We start from the raw sequence: 18,005 nt of genomic DNA, 5'->3' as shown, positions 1-18,005 counted from the left end.
ATGATCACCCTCAAACTTTCTTCCACCAACTATCTTTATTGGAGGAACCAAATCCTACCTCTTCTTGCTTACCAAAAACTCATCGGTCATGTCGATGGTTCGCTTTTTACTCCACCAGCCACTTCTGTCATTGATAACACCAAAGAAGTTCCTAATCCTGCCTATACTGCTTGGCTCGATGAAGATCAACGAGCAGTTCTCATTCTCAATTCCTCTCTAACAGAAGAGGCCGTGGCTGAAGTTCTTGGTCTCACCTCTGCGCGTCAGATCTGGGTTTCCTTAGAGGCAGCGTACAGCAACACCTCTATTGAACGGATGCACCTACTCCGTGACAGTCTCCGTCAACTAAGCGGCACGCGGAAGCAAAACAACACACACATGCACAACGATAAACACGCATAAACGGAAATATAAACGACACAAGATATTAACGTGGTTCAGTCCCCGCGAGGGGACCTACGTCCACAGGCTGCAACTAGGTTTTCTTATTAGCTCGGAACCAAGATTACAATTACATGATGGGATATATATATAATAAACAAGACTAGGGTTAAACATAATTAGGAACCAAAACCGGGTCTCCTAATAAAACTGGCCCAAAGGCCTTCATAACCCAACAGTCTCCCACTTGAAGGCCTTGCGATAAATTCCAGCCTGCCATCCAAGCAAATAACAATTAAAGTCATTCAGTAACTCTAGTAATCCTCATTAATAGAAATCTACCAAGCCTCCAGTTCCAAGAACAAGCTAAAACTTCAACAAAAAAAGTTCTCCAAGCCTCCAGTTCTCTAGGAACAAACTAAGATTTCTACCAATCCACACCATAGTTGCAGCCGCCCTTCTCATCAGTTACTTGAAAGACCCATTGAAGCTCCCGAGAGCTCCAATCCAGTCATCCCAGACCCAGCCATGACAAAACTCGCCTCACTTACTCACACAACCGACTTCAAAGACTTCACTTACTCAATCTTAATCGACCCTCACTTACTCACACAACCGGCTTCAAAGACTTCCAGAGGATAAACACTCTCCAAATCAACAGACTATACCAGGAGAGATTTTCACATTCGGATTCCTGGTCCTCCAAACCCAACGTCCCTTTGGAAACGAACCTAGAACACACTATGTGCTCCCACTGTTGCCAAAACCCAGGACATGTTCAGACCTCCAAATACGCTCAAGCTAACATCACTGTGGCTCCAGGCTTCATGTCTACAACTGAAACCCCTTAGCTCTACCCAATTCAGCGAGCCAAGACTTTATAACTCGAAAGTTGGTTCACTTCTTCTGGCGATACAGAAACCATATCTTCCAAAAGTCTTTAACTAAAAAATTCACCAATGCTTTATTGAAGTGAGTAACAAGAAATAAAGCATACCAAAATCTTGAACCCAAGAGTCCTCATCGCCTTCACTGAGTCCCAATGCATCAAACCCAGATACATTCTCAAAAGCAGAATTCCAAACCTTTAGACATCGACTCTTAAAATGTCTCACCTCTACGCAACCTACCAAGTCGACTATGCCCAGCTCCCACTGTTCCTGTTATCCCAACTCATGTCACACCAATACTCCATGAGACGAACCCCACTCGTACTTTCCATCAAATAACTTTACCCAACACGAGATCCTGAACCTCTCAAATGGTGTACCAATGATCACCACCAAACAAGATATAACTTCACAAATCCAAACGAACAAGAAGTATAATCACAGTTTCAAACCAGCTAACAGGCAAACAGCTATAACAACAGTAGAACTTTCATGAAATCAAGCGGTACCAAGGGTTCTATGACCGTACACACGATCAGTTAACTCAAACCCTAACCGAAAGATCATCCAAACAAGCAATAGTTCACATGACTTGCAACTGACCTATTATTTTTCACTTATGTCATCACCAGCACCTCGGGTTCCATTTTCTCTAGGTTTATCCCATTATCAGTACCACATCCAAGTTCCATTTGACAAACCAATCAACCCAAAAAATTCATAACCGATGAATATTCCGATCACAACAATCCCGTCTTATGCTATAACAATAACAAGCAGGAACAGATCGGAAACAGTGAATAAACACAGCAATGGCACGAGCCTGAACATGACGGCTGTTCTACTAAACACTGTCAAACAAAACCGATTTGCTCTTGCAATAACCGATAAATCAAGTAACTATAAATAAACCGTAAATAGTTACCTCAGACTTATCGCATGCAGACAAATCTAACCCGAAACGCTGGAATTTCACAAACCCCAGTTACCCAAAATTATGGTTGATAACAAATAGCCGAAACTCGAACAAATAAAATTTCAAATCCTAATTTGTAAACCCAGTCGAATCCAAGAGCCCTTAGACCAAGAAACCCAATCGACCAAATAAATTTCGAAAAATCGAAATAATAAACAAACTGGAACAAAGGATTTAATTTGGGTACTCCTCGTTTCAACCCTCTCGGTCCCGTCGCAATCCTGCCAACAAACACAGGCCACTAATCCCGAAGCAAAAGATCCACACTCGGTAACAAGCCACATTCTTTAAGCAGAACCCTTTGCGATTCACGTGGCTCGTTTCCTTTCATTGATCAAACCAAGAAAAAAACAAAAAAAGGTGGTTCTTGTATGTATTAATTTCAAAACACAAATAATTGTGTTAATATAAATCATACACCACACAATAAGAAATCTTTCTCCCCCTGCTTCCATTTACTCGACGAGAGTAGAATATGGCAAATAAAAATACACCACACAAATAATATATAATACTAACTTGTGATTGAATATAACAAGATCCTAATCGACTTCCAAGAATTCCAATACTGACGGTGCCGTCTTCGAACAGGAACACTAATCGAACACACAGATCTTCAAATATATAAAAAAAACCCGGCTTGCTGTCAACAATTACCAGCCAACAACCAGAATTTTAAATTGCAATTCCGTTATTGAGGATAACAAAACCTTATGCGAATCGTCAAGTGCAAAACCGTGTGTAACAAAGAGCCAAAGCTTTGATACCACTTGTTAGGAACAAAGCGGTGCGCGGAAGCAAAACAACACACACATGCACAACGATAAACACGTATAAACGGAAATATAAACGACACAAGATATTAACGTGGTTTGGTCCCCGCGAGGGGACCTACGTCCACAGGCTGCAACTAGGTTTTCTTATTAGCTCGGAACCAAGATTACAATTACATGATGGGATATATATAATAAACAAGATTAGGGTTAAACATAATTAGGAACCAAAACCGGGCCTCCTAAATTTCCTTCACAATAGGCCAACAATGGAGGAAGTTGTTTCCATGCTGCTTGATAGCTCATCTCTCACTTTCCCTGTGGCCAAAATGCGAGAAGCGGTTACAAGAGAATTGTCAAATAGTACTAGCGCCCATGCTGACAGTTATGATGATGACGATTCGGATGATAGTGAGTACGATACTGGTGATGTTTCAGATATAGAAGAATTATCTCCAAGATAGTGCATTTTTCAAAGGGTTCACTGCATGTAATCTACCTAAACTGTACCACAGTTAAAATTGTATGCATCACACTACCATACTTCTTGTATGTGTAAAAAAATAAACTTATGTTTATTACTATTTATTACATTGGAGTGATGCAAAGTGCATTTCTTAAAATGTCATGGCTTACTTTGATCATATTCTGTGACGTGCCAAGTTTGTCCGGTCCTTTTGCCTGTACTTAAAGGAAAGCCTTTGCTTTAGGTCCCCTAAAGCTATTTTAGGGATTAGAGTTCTTGGCTTCGTAAAGATTCATGAATGGTCATGATATTTGATATTTGCAGAAGCAGGGGAAACAGAGAAACATGTTTCAGCCTTCTTCAATCGATGAACAATTTGTTGATTTGCAGATGAGGTTTGGAAGCGTCTCCTGGTTACCTGGCGAGGGGACGATGGGTTATTCCGTACTTTATATACTCCAAATACCTTAATATCTAGCCTCTCATTGTTACTGTTATTGTGCATGCTCCATAATAAGAGATCACATGTAATAATGTGATCGCACTTCACTTGGCTAACCACGTATTTAACGACATGGCTCATGAAACATATACATTATACGTAGTCATCATGGACTTGGGTGTTAAACCCCTCAACTCACATACATGAGTTGGATTTTGAACTACTTTTAAGGATAATTTTATCATTGATCGACAACTTTACTTTTGGTAAATATGTATTTATGCAGTTTATATATTTTTAATAAACGCCTGATAAGCCTAAACAATGATATCAAAAGAAGAAGACGACGTTTTGGCTCAGATTCAACTTTTCACAGTCGGTTTTGGTTAGTAATAATAAAAAACCAATACTAATCAACTAATGGCTTGGTAACCGAACTTTCAACACCCCAATTTAAATGTGGAAAAATGCTTTTGATACATTTTCATATTTTCCAAACTAGTTAATTATAATGCAGTTAATCCTAGTAAATTTATCACCTAATCAATAGAGTAAGCGGGCCATCTATTTTCTAAACAATAAATAACAATAAAATTAAACAATATTTATAATATAATTTATAAAGTTAAATAACTTTTAACGTGGCAGAAAATTGAAATTGCCCTGCATATGATTCGTTAAATTGGTAATTCTTAGATTCAGTCTTGACCATGAAATCAGATTGATATTGATAGCAAGTGCGACCGGGTAAAATGCTACAATTTTAAATCGCTAGTCATTGATGCAAACGGGTCATCGAATGCGGGTCACTGGTGGTTCAAATTACATTTAGATGGGTCGGAACGCAAACCCGGCGTGAAGACTCCTAGCTATCCAATCCATATTTTATGCAGTAGCTTCATATTTAATTTTAAGCTGTTTATTTTATTAAATTAGTTATTTTCTTTTAATATTTAACGTGTCATTTTAATTAGTGGGTAGAAGTTAATTTTTATTTCCTAAAGACTAGGGACATGGGTAGCAGTTTAATTGTTTCCAATTTCCTTATGTAAAGGAGTGTTTATTTGTGAAGCGAGCCCTTAACGAGGCTGCCGATCAAGATGAGAACCTTAAACATGATGATTTTTGTACGCTTCCTGTGTTGGTTATTTCCATATTACTAGGCCCGTCACATGTTGGTGACCGGGTTGGACCTATTGGGCCTATGGAATTCATTAGTGAAGTAATGGGTTTATGGGGTTACAATTGAGCTTTTATATTTGGTAACTACTTGTTTATCAAGTTAGGGTATCCCTATAAATACATAGCCATGTTAGGGTTATTGTATAAGTGAGAGGGATTATTGTATTCAAGTTTTGTGCTAGTTTCTTGATTATAATAATACGTGAGTTTACCCTAAATATTGTGTACTCGTTTGTGTTTCCGTTATCAATTCGTTCTTGAATTGGCATCAGAGCCTTTTCCTGTTAATTGATCAACCCCGTGAATAATTATATTATCCCAATCGATACCGTCGATCGAGTTTGTGAGTTGAATCGGAATTGTTTTATTTATTGAAAAGAGGAGTTGTGAAAGAATTCTTCTTGGTATTCCCCACGTCGACGTCAGATTGAAAAAAAAAAGGGGGTTTTGGTTGTTACTTGCAAATAAAATCAAAAGTCCTAGATTATTATTATTATTATTATTATTATTATTATTATTATTATTATTATTATTATTATTATTTTGTTTTGACGATACAAAAGGGATAAAGAGAAATAACGAAAGGAATAAATACTTGGTTTAATTCTTTTTGTTCCTGGTTCAACTAAGTTTCATCGATTTTTTTTCGCGGTTACGGTTTAACGAAGAACGATGAGTGATAAGGAAGCGGTGAAGACGAGCGGTGTAAGCGGGAGTGGGAACCCGAATGTGTTCCAAAGTCCCATGCTTACCTCTACCAATTACACGGTATGGGCTATTCGAATGAATGTACTCTTGAACGTGCGTAAGGTTTGGAATACCATTGATCCGGGTGAAACCGATGCTGATAAAAACAACAACGCGATAGCGTTGATTTATCAATCGATCCCGGAAGCGACAATCATGCAAGTGGGTAATCTTGATTCGGCCAGGGAGATTTGGAACGCGATTAAGACGCGTAATCTTGGGGCTGATCGGGTTAAGGAGGCAAGATTGCAAACTCTCGTGAATGAGTTTGATGGTATGAGGATGAAAGAGACAGAGACCATTGATGAGTTTGTGGCGAAACTCTCGTGTACGGCGTTGAAGACGGCGAGTTTAGGAGAGATGATCGAGGAAACTAAGATGGTCAAGAAGTTCCTTTCAAGTCTACCCGAAGTAAGTTTATTCAAATTGTTGCATCCCTTGAACAAACTTTGGATCTCAAAACTGTTGGGTTTGAAGACGTGGTGGGACGTTTAAAAGCATACGAGGAGCGGATTCGGGAAGAAGACATGCATTCCGAAACCCAAGGTAAGCTTATGTTTCAAAGGTCTGAATCCTCAAGTAGTCGGTACAATGATCGTGAGTCCACCCGTGGAGGTGGTCGTGGACGTGGAGGAGGGCGAGGACGAGGTGGTCGCGGGTCAAGTCAAAACCGCGAAAAAAAAACACATCACGAGCTATCACAACCTTCTGGATCGAACAACCGGTAAGCTTTGACCCGGTCTCGACTCCGATATGCACTAAAATCCTCGAACGATCATCGAGCTTTTTCAAGTGAGTGCCCACTATCTTTGCATACGCCACACAACCGAATACTTTTAAATGAGCAATATTCGGTTTATTTTCTTTCAACATCTCATATGGCGTATTCTCTTTTAGGGCACGGGTAGGAATCCGATTCTCGATGTACATGGCATGTTGGATTGCCTTAATAGTCGGTTCAATGATCGTGAGTCCACCCGTGGAGGTCGTGGACGTGGAGGAGGGCGAGGACGAGGTGGTCGCGGGTCGAGTCAAAACCGCGGTCATCAAGAAAACGCCATGAACCGGGAAAACCGTGAGCATAAGGGCAAAACCCGTGACCTCTCAAAGGTTCAATGTTATCGATGTGATGAGTTTAGACACTTTGTCCATAAGTGTCCCAACCGAAAACAGAAAGTTAAAGGTGAAGCAAAGTTAGCCGAAGCATCCGAGACAAGGGATCCATCATTGTTTATGATTAAGAATATTCAAGAAACGGTGTTCTTGAATGAAAAGAAGGTTATACCCGTAAACTACGAGTCTAAAGATGTTGATGAATGGTACTTGGATAACGCCGCAAGTAACCACATGACGGGTAACAAGTCTTTCTTTTCTGAACTTAACAATCGTGTCACGAGAAAGGTTAAGTTTGGTGATGACTCTTATGTTGATATAAGCGGTAAGGGGTATTGAGGCTAAAAGTGGTGAACATCGTTTGCTTACGGATGTTTATTATATACCGAGTCTTCGAAGCAATATTATTAGTCTCGGTCAAGCCTCAGAACACGGGTGTGATATTCATATAAAAGATACCTACCTTACAATGCATGATGGGCAAGGTAGGTTATTGATGAAGGTGACTCGTTCCCCTAATCGGCTATACCGGATACAATTAAAGATTGGTAAACCGGTTTGTTTACTTAGCCGAATTGAAGAAACAAGTTGGTTGTGGCATGCTAGGCTTGGTCACTTGAACTTTGAGTCAATAAAGCTAATGGCTAGGAGGGAGATGGTTGAAGGAATGCGTGGCGTTACCCATGAAAACAAGTTATGTGAATCTTGTTTGGTCGGGAAGCAAACGAGGCAATCCTTTCTTAATTCGGCGGCGTTTAGGGCGACTCGAGCCTTAGAACTTGTGCACGGTGATCTGTGCGGACCGATTACCCCTCCAACAATAGTGGGTAACAGGTACGTTTTTGTTTTAATTGATGATTACTCACGATTTGTTTGGATGTATTTGTTGAAGGCCAAAGATGAGGCGTTTGAAGCTTTCGAGAAGTTTAAAGAATTGGTTGAAAGTGATGTCGGGAAAAAGATCAAGACGTTTCGTACCGACCGAGGTGGTGAGTTTACCTCACATGAGTTCAATCAGTTTTCTGACATGGAAGGCATTAAAAGACATCTAACGGCACCATACACACCTCAACAAAACGGGGTGGTTGAAAGACGGAACCGAACCTTATTGGAGATGACACGGAGTATGTTAAAAGCAATGGGTGTTCCGAATTACTTATGGGGTGAGGCAATCCGACATGCCACGTACATCGATAATCGGATTCCTACCGTGCCCTAAAAGAGAAGACGCCATATGAGATGTTGAAAGAAAAGAAAGCGAATATTGCTCATTTAAAAGTATTCGGTTGTGTGGCCTATGCAAAGATAGTGGGCACTCACTTGAAAAAGCTCGATGATCGTTCGAGGATTTTAGTGCATATCGGAGTCGAGACCGGGTCCAAAGCTTACCGGTTGTTCGATCCGAAGACCTAGAAGGTTGTGATAGCTCGTGATATGGTTTTTGACGAGAAGAAGGCGTGGGTTTGGTCTAATTCGGGTCAATCCAATGAAGAAACGGAGCTAGAACCGGGTTTATTTTGGGTTGATTGGAACGGGGTTATTGATACCGGAGTTGGGCAAGTTGTAACCGAGCCTATGGGAAACAACAGCATTAGCGACAAAAATTCAGCTTTGTCGCCAAATTCTGCAACAGCATCAGCGACAACTTCTGTCGCTAATTCAGACAACCCATCAGCACCTTTAGCGACAGCATCTGACACTCTGGTCGCTAATTCCAACAACTCAGCATCCAGTTTAGCGACACCAGCAGCAAATGGTTTAGCGACAGCAGCACTTATTGAACCAGAAAGTAACCTGAGAAGATCTACACGTGTTCCGATCGCACAGGTTAAGTTCAACGATTATGTCCTATGTACGGAAGTGGAGGACATTGAACTTCTTTTGTTAGAAGGAGGTGAACCGAGGAATTTTGGTGAAGCAAAATCCAAACTGGAATGGATAAAGGCTATGCAAACGGAACTCGAATCCATTAAACGAAACGACACATGGAAGTTGACCGAGTTACCGATAGGGGCTAAAGCTATCTGATTGAAGTGGGTTTTCAAGGTGAAAAGAAATGCAGATGGTTCGATTAATAAATATAAAGCAAGACTCGTGGAAAAGGGTTATGTGCAACAACCCGGAGTCGATTTTGACGAAGTCTTTGCCGGTGGCGAGACTTGAAACCGTACGCATGCTCATTGCCATTGCAGCTACTGAAGGATGGCAATTACATCATTTGGATGTAAAGTCGGCATTTTTACATGGGGAGCTACAAGAAGAGGTCTTTGTTTCTCAACCAGATGGGTTAGTTAAACCCGGGGAAGAAAACAAGGTCTACAAGCTAACCAAGGCTTTATACGGTTTGAGGCAAGCACCACGGGCGTGGAATACCAAGCTTGACGGTATTCTTACGGGTTTGAAATTTGTGAGGTGTTCGAATGAACAAGCGGTGTATCGGAGATTGGAGATTGATTGGAACCGATATTATTATTGTCGGCGTGTATGTCGATGATTTGGTTGTTACGGGTTCGAACAATGATCACATTAATCAGTTCAAACTTGCGATGTCTAAGAAGTTTGAAATGTCTTATTTGGGAATGCTCACTTACTATTTCGGAATTGAAGTCTCACAGTTGGAGAATGAGATTCGAATCCATCAAAGTGCTTATGCTCGAAGGTTATTGAAAGAAGCCAGGATGGAGGATTGTTATCCTAAAGGTGTACCCATAGATCCTAATGTTAAATTGTCTAAAGCCGAGGATGATGTTGATGCAGATGCAACAGAGTACCGAAAGTTCGTTGGGTGTCTTCATTACTTGTTAAACACTAGACCCGATTTGGCGTTTTCGGTTGGCATGGTTAGTAGATATATGCAAACTCCAAAGATGTCTCACTTGGCGGTAATTAAACAAATTCTTCAGTTTATTCAAGGAACTGTTGGATGGGGGATCAGGTATAAACGAGGTGGATCAAAGGAGTTGATCGGGTACAGTGATAGTAGCCATAACATTGATGAGGACGATGGAAGAAGCACTACCGGTCATGTGTTCTATTATGGGGAGCCCCGATTGATTTCTTGGTGCTCACAGAAGCAATGCACCGTAGCGCTTTCATCATGCGAGGCGGAATACATGGCGGCGAGTTCAGCTGCGGGAAAAGTCGTATGGTTAGGTGAATTGTTGGCGGAATTGACCGGAAGGAAATTTCGAGAAGTGTTGTTAAAGATTGATAACACATCGGCAATTGCCTTGGTTAAAAATCCCGTTTTTCATAGTCGGAGCAAGCACATAAAGTCCCGATTTCACTATATACGAGAATGCGTGGAGCGGAAGGAGTTAGCGGTGGAGCACATTAGTGGCAAGGAACAAAGAGCTGACATTCTTACGAAAGCACTTGCGAGAATCAAGTTTGACGAGATGAGAAGATTGCTCGGTGTTGAAGATCTCCTAGTTTCGAGTCGGAAATTAGGGGGTGATTATTGGTAATTTCCATATTACTAGGCCCGTCACATGTTGGTGACTGGGTTGGACCTATTGGGTCTATGGAATTCATTAGTGAAGTAATGGGTTTATGGGGTTACAATTGGGCTTTTATATTTGGTAACTACTTGTTTATCAAGTTAGGGTATCCCTATAAATACATAGCCATGTTAGGGTTATTGTATAAGTGAGAGGGATTATTGTATTTAAGTTTTGTGCTAGTTTCATGATTATAATAATACGTGAGTTTACCCTAAATATTGTGTACTCGTTTGTGTTTCCGTTATCAATTCGTTCTTGATCCTGGATCAGAATTACACGAGTCAATTGGCTTGGGCCAACAAGAGATGGTCCCATTTGTGAGGAATTTTTACAAGCTTCAAGTTCACCGTTCAATACAAATGTGAAAAGTATGTTAACGATGCAAGTTGTGGTTGGCGAACGTGATAAACATGACACTTGTGAGATCCATAATTTTGATGGTTTTCTAAACATTGGTGCAATCAATGTGGTTTTCGCAAGAGTCATTTTAAATCCCAAGTTGTTGGTTGTAACCCACCCTCTGACTCCATCATGGTTTAAGTTTTATTTGCATGATGTTCCACATGAAATTCCACTTGAACCACCACCAAAGAAAAAGAAAGATGTACAATACATAGCATTTCATGCAATTCAAAACACGTTAAGGTATCCATGCAGAACCCGATCTCATTACAAAATCTCTGCCATTGGATTCCCACCAGCAAAACCTCCTGAACCACCACTTAATATTGTCTTAAGTTTGAGGACAAACTTTTTCAAAGACCGAGAGAATGATAGCAAGTGCGACCGGGTAAAATGCTACAATTTTAAATCGCTAGTCATTGATGCAAACGGGTCATCGAATGCGGGTCACTGGTGGTTCAAATTATATTTAGATGGGTCGGAACGCAAACCCGGCGTGAAGACTCCTAGCTATCCAATCCATATTTTATGCAGTAGCTTCATATTTAATTTTAAGTTGATTATTTTATTAAATTAGTTATTTTCTTTTAATATTTAACGTGTCATTTTAATTAGTGGGTAGAAGTTAATTTTTATTTCCTAAATACTAGGGACATGGGTAGCAGTTTAATTGTTTCCAAATTCCTTATGTAAACCTACGGATGAATGAAGAAGTTAGTTGATGTTTGATTAAAAAAATTTGTGTTAATTTTCTCTCAAATGGAATTTTGAGTTAAAGTTAATTCGTATTTGCTAGCTCGATTTTTGGCATCTCGAGTGGTGATCTTAGACACGATATCTTATCCGGAGTGGTGAATCTGTATCTCCGGTTGGTTATCGCGGCCCTTCGGTTTGGTTCGGTGGTGTGTCTGTATCCAAAAACGAGCCGTTGTTCTATCCGTTTAATTTTAGTTTCAATTTTCTATCCGTTACCTGTGATATTTGCTACCAGATATTATAATCAAGAACAAGAAGAATTGCAAAGGCTTGAATTTTATTGATAGCTAGATTGCATACATTGAGAGATCAGAGATTACAATTAAATAGTAAAAGAAGCAAACGGCTAGAACCCTAAAACTCGGAACAAACTGGAAGACCAAGTAATAGGGTTTACTTATTCAACTAATAAAGTAAACAAAATAATAAAAAATAAATGGATAAAGTCACATGGGAAATATCCAGCTGATCTCACGGGTAATGCATGCAGGGGTCATATTTCAATAGAAACACGATCGCTGACAAGTGGCCCGGTGGAGGGGTTGGGCCCCACTCAAAATCGTCCCGGTATTATATGTATTTATGTAAAAATTGAACAAAAATAGTTTAGGCCCCATTAAACTTCACTTAAAGGCCTAGGCCCAAGTCCTGAACTTTCCTAATGGTAAACACAGAAGTTTTTTTGAACATAAAATTGGAAGTTTGGTAGTGTGATACAATCTAGATGCTAGATGCATTTTCATGCAGTAGACCTTGTATGAAATGCACTATCTGGGGAATAATTCGGAAATAAAGTCTCTAACTGCACCAGTATCGTAGTCGTTTTCACACCAAATCCAAGAATTGTGAACACGGGTGCTAGTAACATGTGAGACAGAGAGAGTGGCAGGCAAGCTATCAAGCAGCATGGAAACAACTTCCTCTATAACTGGCCTATCCTCCGCATATTCTTGAACACACAACAGCCCAATCTTGAAAAATTTTGTCCTAGATCTTGAATCCACATCAAGTCTGGGATCAGTTATATCTGCAAGTGTTCCTTCATTCCATTTTCTCTCAACCTACAACAATTCACCATGGATGTTAGATTGCAGCTATACTCCTACCATTCTCTTCAAAATTAAACAAATTATATCTTCATTTGCATTTTCATTTTATGACCACATGAATTCTCCTACACAAATAAGTGAAAAAAACTAAGATCCAATATCATGGCAGCTACCAAAATGTTTTCCCATGACATTTACAAGTTGCATAGAAGATATGTAATTAACTGAAAAGAATTTGGTCATACATTGATCCGTAATCATACTTACATATTTGAGGGAAATATCAGTGACCGCTCTACGCCTAGTCAAAAATTCCAAAACCAACACACCAAGACTATAGACATCTGCCTTGGTTGACAAATCGCCATTTTGCATAAACTCTGCCATGTAACCCCTGTCATATGTAAAGGTATTAGCCATGATAAAAAATACAAATGATAAAAATCTTAGATTCTTAGTACTTCAACAGATGAGCAAAATAAAATAGTGGTTCGTCAATACTAACCAGTCCCACGAATTCTGGGCTCGTGACAATCAGTCTCGTTGGTTGCTAAACATTTTGCAATCCAGAAACTTGACAATGTGGGGCTCAAACTTTCATTTAAGAGAATGTTTCCAGGTTTTACATCACAATGTATGACCTGGACGGGAGCATCCCTGTGAAGGTAAAGAAGTGCCGTAGCAACATCTAGTATTATCTTGTACCATTTATCCCAATTTAAAATAGTACACTCCGGATCTAAGTCCACAGATAACAAAACAGATATTATGTCAAGAATCAAGATTTATTCATCAAAAGATAGTATAACTTTGAGATGACTGATGAAAAAGGCTAACAGTTCTTGTTTTCTGTTCAACAATGCAGTGATCTCAAGCTTGAGATGTACACTTCAAATGAAAATGAGTACCAAACATCAAGTGATCAAGGATTGAATGCAGCGCAAAGTCATAGACAAAGAACAATCTGGTTCCTTCAATGCAATATCCGAGCAACTTAACCACATTCACATGTTCAAGCTTTACCAGTATGGATGCTTCATTCTTAGAATATTCTCTACGTCCGGTACCGTAGAAAGACTCAACAACTGCTATACTTTGTCCATTTGGTAGCTTTCCCTGATAGAAAGATCAAGCTGGTTAGAAGACAGCAGAAAATCCTGGAAGACATGTAGTTAGATAAATGATTTTGATACCTTATACCAGGAATCAGATGTGTGTTGCGAAATTTTATTAGCTTCAGAGAAGTTGTTAACTACAATATTGATATCTTCAAAATCAAATCGACAAAACATTTGGTTTTCACCACCAACAGTATCAAAGTATAGCTCCAAGGAGTTTAAACTTCTATCTCCTATTACAAGTTCAACAAGTAAAAAGTTGTTAGATAGACCGTGTAGTGTTAATCACGCATCATCAGAAGTATAGGGGTAATATTGTAAATAGTTGAAACTATGTTTAGTTATGATTTAATAGATGTTGTAAAGTCTAGGGTCTAGATATGTCAAATTGGAAGATTGTAACTTACATGTACACATGTAAAGTTATGATTGGTCTATCCATGTAACTTCCATGTACACATGTCAAGTTATGATTGGTCTATGTAATCTATAAATAGGGCTAACATTGGTATTAGGTGTTTTTTTACGAAATGTCAAGTTATGATTGGTCTATGTAATCTATAAATAGGGCCAACATTGGTATTAGGTGTTTTTTTACGAATTGATTAATAGATTGAACAAGTGGTGATTCTTGTTTTGTGTGTTTCTATCAAGTAGAAAACGGAATTACAAAACAAGGGAAAGTTTGTTTGAAAACAACGGTTCAGAATTTTTGGTCAGGGGATTAAAGATCAACGCAGAAGGCGAGCTTGATTGTCAGTGTAGGAAGCGGGATTGACTATCAACGCAACGAGATTGGTCGAGAACAACGCAGAGAAGGCGGGATTGATTGTCAACACAGGAAAGCGAGATTGATTGTCAACGCAGAAGGCGAGATCGACTTTCAACGCGAGGCAAGATTGACTTTCAACGCAAGGCGGGATTGATCAGAACCGGTGGATCAAAGAACCATGTTTTGTTTTCGGAAGAATTGTACAAGTATAATCAGGAGGATTACTTTTATTTTGGGTCGAGATAAATAAAAGTTGATCAAAGTATTACTTGAGGGAAGAAAAGTTTGCCATAATAGGGAAAAAGAAGGCACGGAAGATGGTTCAGTCGAAAGATAAAGAAGTTGCAACAACAAAGGATGGAGGGATATGACTTTCCATCCTTAACGAAACAAACTATACCATTTGGGCGGTAAAAATTAAAGTGCTCTTTAATGTCTATGGTATATGGGAAGCGGTTTAACCAACCGCAGGGACTGAAGTCAATGAGAAAAAGAATAACACGACAATTGCATTACTATACCAAACAATTCCTGAAAATTTGGTATTGCAAATTGCTAATCTTACTTCAGCGGAAGAAATTTGGGAAGCATTGAAGGTTCGACATGTTGGAGTTGACAGGGTTAAGGAGGCACGTATTGAGACACTCGAGTCAGAGTTTGAATCTCTGAAGATGAATATTGGTGATTCACTCGATGTCTATGTTGGAGGATAAGTCAAATTGCAACACAAGCAAGCAGTCTTGGGCATATGATGAATGAGAAAAGATTGGTTCAAAAACTTTTGGTTTATGTACCAGATAAGTTTGTTCAAATTGTTGCATCAATTGAACAATTTGTTGATCTTAACACTATGCCATTTCAAGAAGCGATTGGGAGATTAAAGGCTTTCGAGGAGCGCACGAAGAAGAAAATTGTGGAGGAAGATGTGTATGGGAAGTTACTATTCAGTGGAGCAAATGGAAAATGGAAGGGTAAACACCATAAGTGAGAGCATTGCGGTTGTAGAAACTCAACTCAAGAGGACTTTGGACATAGACGAGGGAAAGGTTGACATGGAAAAGTCGAGGTGATGGTGGAGTGCAATAGGACAAGAGCCACATAAGGTGTTACAAGTGCAATGAACTTGGACATTACATGAGTGAATGTCCAAACTTGGAAGGAAGAGAGGAAGCAAACTTGGTCCAGGATGAAGATGAGGAACCAACGTTGCTGTAAGCAGGTCTTGAAGATGATGATCGTGATTAAGGGGGTGAATGTAGTGTTAATCACGCATCATCAGAAGTATAGGGATAGTATTGTAAATAGTTGAAACTATGTTTAGTTATGATTTAATAGATGTTGTAAAGACTAGGGTCTAGATGTGTCAAATTAGAAGATTGTAACTTCCATGTAACTTCATTGTACACATGTCAAGTTATGATTGGTTTATCCATATAACTTCCAGGTACACATGTCAGGTTATGATTGATCTATGTAATCTATAAATAGGGCTAACAGACCGGTAGATATCAAAAATAGCAAGAAGATGATTGCTTCCAATTTTAGAAAAAAAAGAGAAAAAAAATATCGCGTAGGCTAATTAATGCGTATTGAAAAAATTAAGGGGTAAACTAAAAATATGAAAATGGAAGAGAAAATGATACCGGTGTTCTTGTCAGACATAAATTTAACTCTCGGAGCCTCTCTGGTAGGTTGTAGCTTATCGTTGGCTTTCTTTTGTAATGCCAAGATAGACTCAAGACCGAACACAACCGCTGCCATTGTAGGTCGCTGTTTTGGATTCTTATGGAAACATCGCTTTGCAACTTCTGCAAACTTCTTTAAACATTTAGGAGATATTACCTCGCTTATATCATTATCAACAATTTCCTTTAGTCTACCTTCTTTAATGGATTCTTGAGCCCATATTGCCAAACCCCATTGGTCCTCATCAATACTATTATCTACTGCCCGTTTTCCACACAGGACTTCAAACAGTACCACCCCAAAAGCATATACGTCAGATTTTCTGGTAAGCTTACCAGTGTAAAAGTAATCTGGATCAAGATACCCAAATGTGCCTTTTACACCAGTGTTGATGTAAGTCGTCTGCCGATTTTTTGGACATATTTTGGACAATCCAAAATCTGCAACTTTAGCTTCCCAACTGCGATGTAACAATATGTTTGAGCTTTTAACATCACGATGTACAACTCCATGCTTAATACCTGTGCCGGTGTGAAGATAATCTAACCCACGAGCAGCCCCTATGCAGATTGTGAGTCTTTGAACCCAAGATAGAGGGGTGCGGCATTTGTGGAGATGATCTTCAAGGGTGCCATTTGACATATATTCATATACAAGGATCATTTCATTCCCATCATTGCAATAACCGATCAGAGACACCAAGTGACAATGTCTTAAGTTAGAAAGCATATTTACTTCGGCCCAAAATTCAGATGCTCCTTGATTAGACGTTGAATCAAGACGCTTTATGGCAACATGGAAAAGATTTTGGCCAATAGTGATGGTTCCTTTGTAAACTTTGCCGAACCCCCCACGTCCTATGATGAGTGAGTCGTCAAAATTTCTGGTTGCTAGCTGAATCTCAGAACAGGTAAACTGGCGGCACGGTTGTCGCCACTCTGAGGATGTGAATGTGGTTCTAACATCGTGAGTGGTAGAGGGCACAAACATGATTATTAGACTTACAGATATGAACTAGGAAAAGAATATAGACAATATCCTGATCAATATAATATCACATTCATAAATGGATCATGGGTAGTTTCCTCATATATATTCAAAGTATTTGATTTGAATAGCTTTTATAATAGTCAAACATACTTTATAAGAAATTACAATTTGGTGATTGGAAACACTAATTCTAAGAAATTACGATTTTGCTCTATTTTCCACAAATAGGACAAGGTTTTTGGCCTGAAAAGTCTTACCTCCATTGGTCAACTGATGCTGGGGAATTGACAGAGTTGCATGTTCCGGCAGTTTATTGTCAAATGTGTAAATGACCGCTAGTTTTAACTTACTAGAGCTCGAGCTCGGCTGGTGAATTGTTTTTTTTAGTTTGAGATCGGTTTAGGCCTGACTCGTTTATTATTTATTAAATAATAAATACTTTGTATACATTTTTAACTATTATTGTATAAATTTTCTAAAGTGTTTATATATAACATAATATATATCATGATTTAGTTATTTTATATATAATAAATCGTAAGTAAAGTTTATGATCAATCTATCCAAGATCTCATAACAAAACGACAACAATAGTACACTAATCCTACATTAATTATTAATCAACTAATTCAAACGAAATCGGCTGAAGTGCACACAACTATTAATCAACTGAACCGAACAACAATAATCGACTTACTCGAACAAAATCGTTAAAAAATAGCCAACCGGAATTCTTTCAAAACTGAAGTTTCGCATTTG

The 18,005-nt window shown here is 39.1% G+C and overlaps 2 protein-coding genes and 1 pseudogene across 3 annotated transcripts in view; all 3 read right to left on the bottom strand.

Moving 5' to 3' along the window:
- LOC143538716 (receptor-like protein kinase FERONIA pseudogene) overlaps window positions 1–18,005 on the bottom strand; it is a 95,036-nt pseudogene that overhangs the window by 36,776 nt on the left and 40,255 nt on the right. The gene's annotated exons all lie outside the window — the stretch shown is intronic.
- On the bottom strand, window positions 12,399–13,100 carry LOC143536033 (G-type lectin S-receptor-like serine/threonine-protein kinase At1g11300). The gene is made up of 2 exons (XM_077030123.1): window positions 12,948–13,100; window positions 12,399–12,692 (listed from the first exon to the last, which is right to left on the bottom strand). The coding sequence occupies exons 1-2, from the start codon at window positions 13,098–13,100 to the stop codon at window positions 12,399–12,401; spliced, it is 447 nt and encodes a 148-aa protein (XP_076886238.1).
- LOC143537205 (putative serine/threonine-protein kinase PBL28) lies at window positions 13,482–17,494 on the bottom strand. The gene is made up of 3 exons (XM_077031030.1): window positions 16,214–17,494; window positions 13,874–14,031; window positions 13,482–13,796 (listed from the first exon to the last, which is right to left on the bottom strand). The coding sequence occupies exons 1-3, from the start codon at window positions 17,244–17,246 to the stop codon at window positions 13,551–13,553; spliced, it is 1,437 nt and encodes a 478-aa protein (XP_076887145.1). The 5' UTR covers window positions 17,247–17,494; the 3' UTR covers window positions 13,482–13,550.

The sequence above is a fragment of the Bidens hawaiensis genome, unplaced genomic scaffold (genome assembly GCF_021521415.1).
Source record: "Bidens hawaiensis isolate Kalapana, Puna unplaced genomic scaffold, B.hawaiensis_p1.1 tig00000780_1, whole genome shotgun sequence".
NCBI classification, from domain to species: Eukaryota; Viridiplantae; Streptophyta; class Magnoliopsida; order Asterales; family Asteraceae; genus Bidens; species Bidens hawaiensis.
This window is presented reverse-complemented; position numbering and strand designations above follow the sequence as displayed.

Excerpts from the sequence above, each read along its gene's own strand:
- LOC143536033 (XM_077030123.1), bottom strand. The coding sequence starts at position 13,100 with ATGGCTAATACCTTTACATATGACAGGGGTTACATGGCAGAGTTTATG. Across the intron at positions 12,693-12,947 it reads CTGATATTTCCCTCAAATAT|GTTGAGAGAAAATGGAATGA; the intron begins GTAAGTATGATT and ends GAATTGTTGTAG.
- LOC143537205 (XM_077031030.1), bottom strand. The coding sequence starts at position 17,246 with ATGTTTGTGCCCTCTACCACTCACGATGTTAGAACCACATTCACATCC. Across the intron at positions 14,032-16,213 it reads TATGTCTGACAAGAACACCG|GAGATAGAAGTTTAAACTCC; the intron begins GTATCATTTTCT and ends AACTTGTAATAG. Across the intron at positions 13,797-13,873 it reads CATCTGATTCCTGGTATAAG|GGAAAGCTACCAAATGGACA; the intron begins GTATCAAAATCA and ends TCTTTCTATCAG.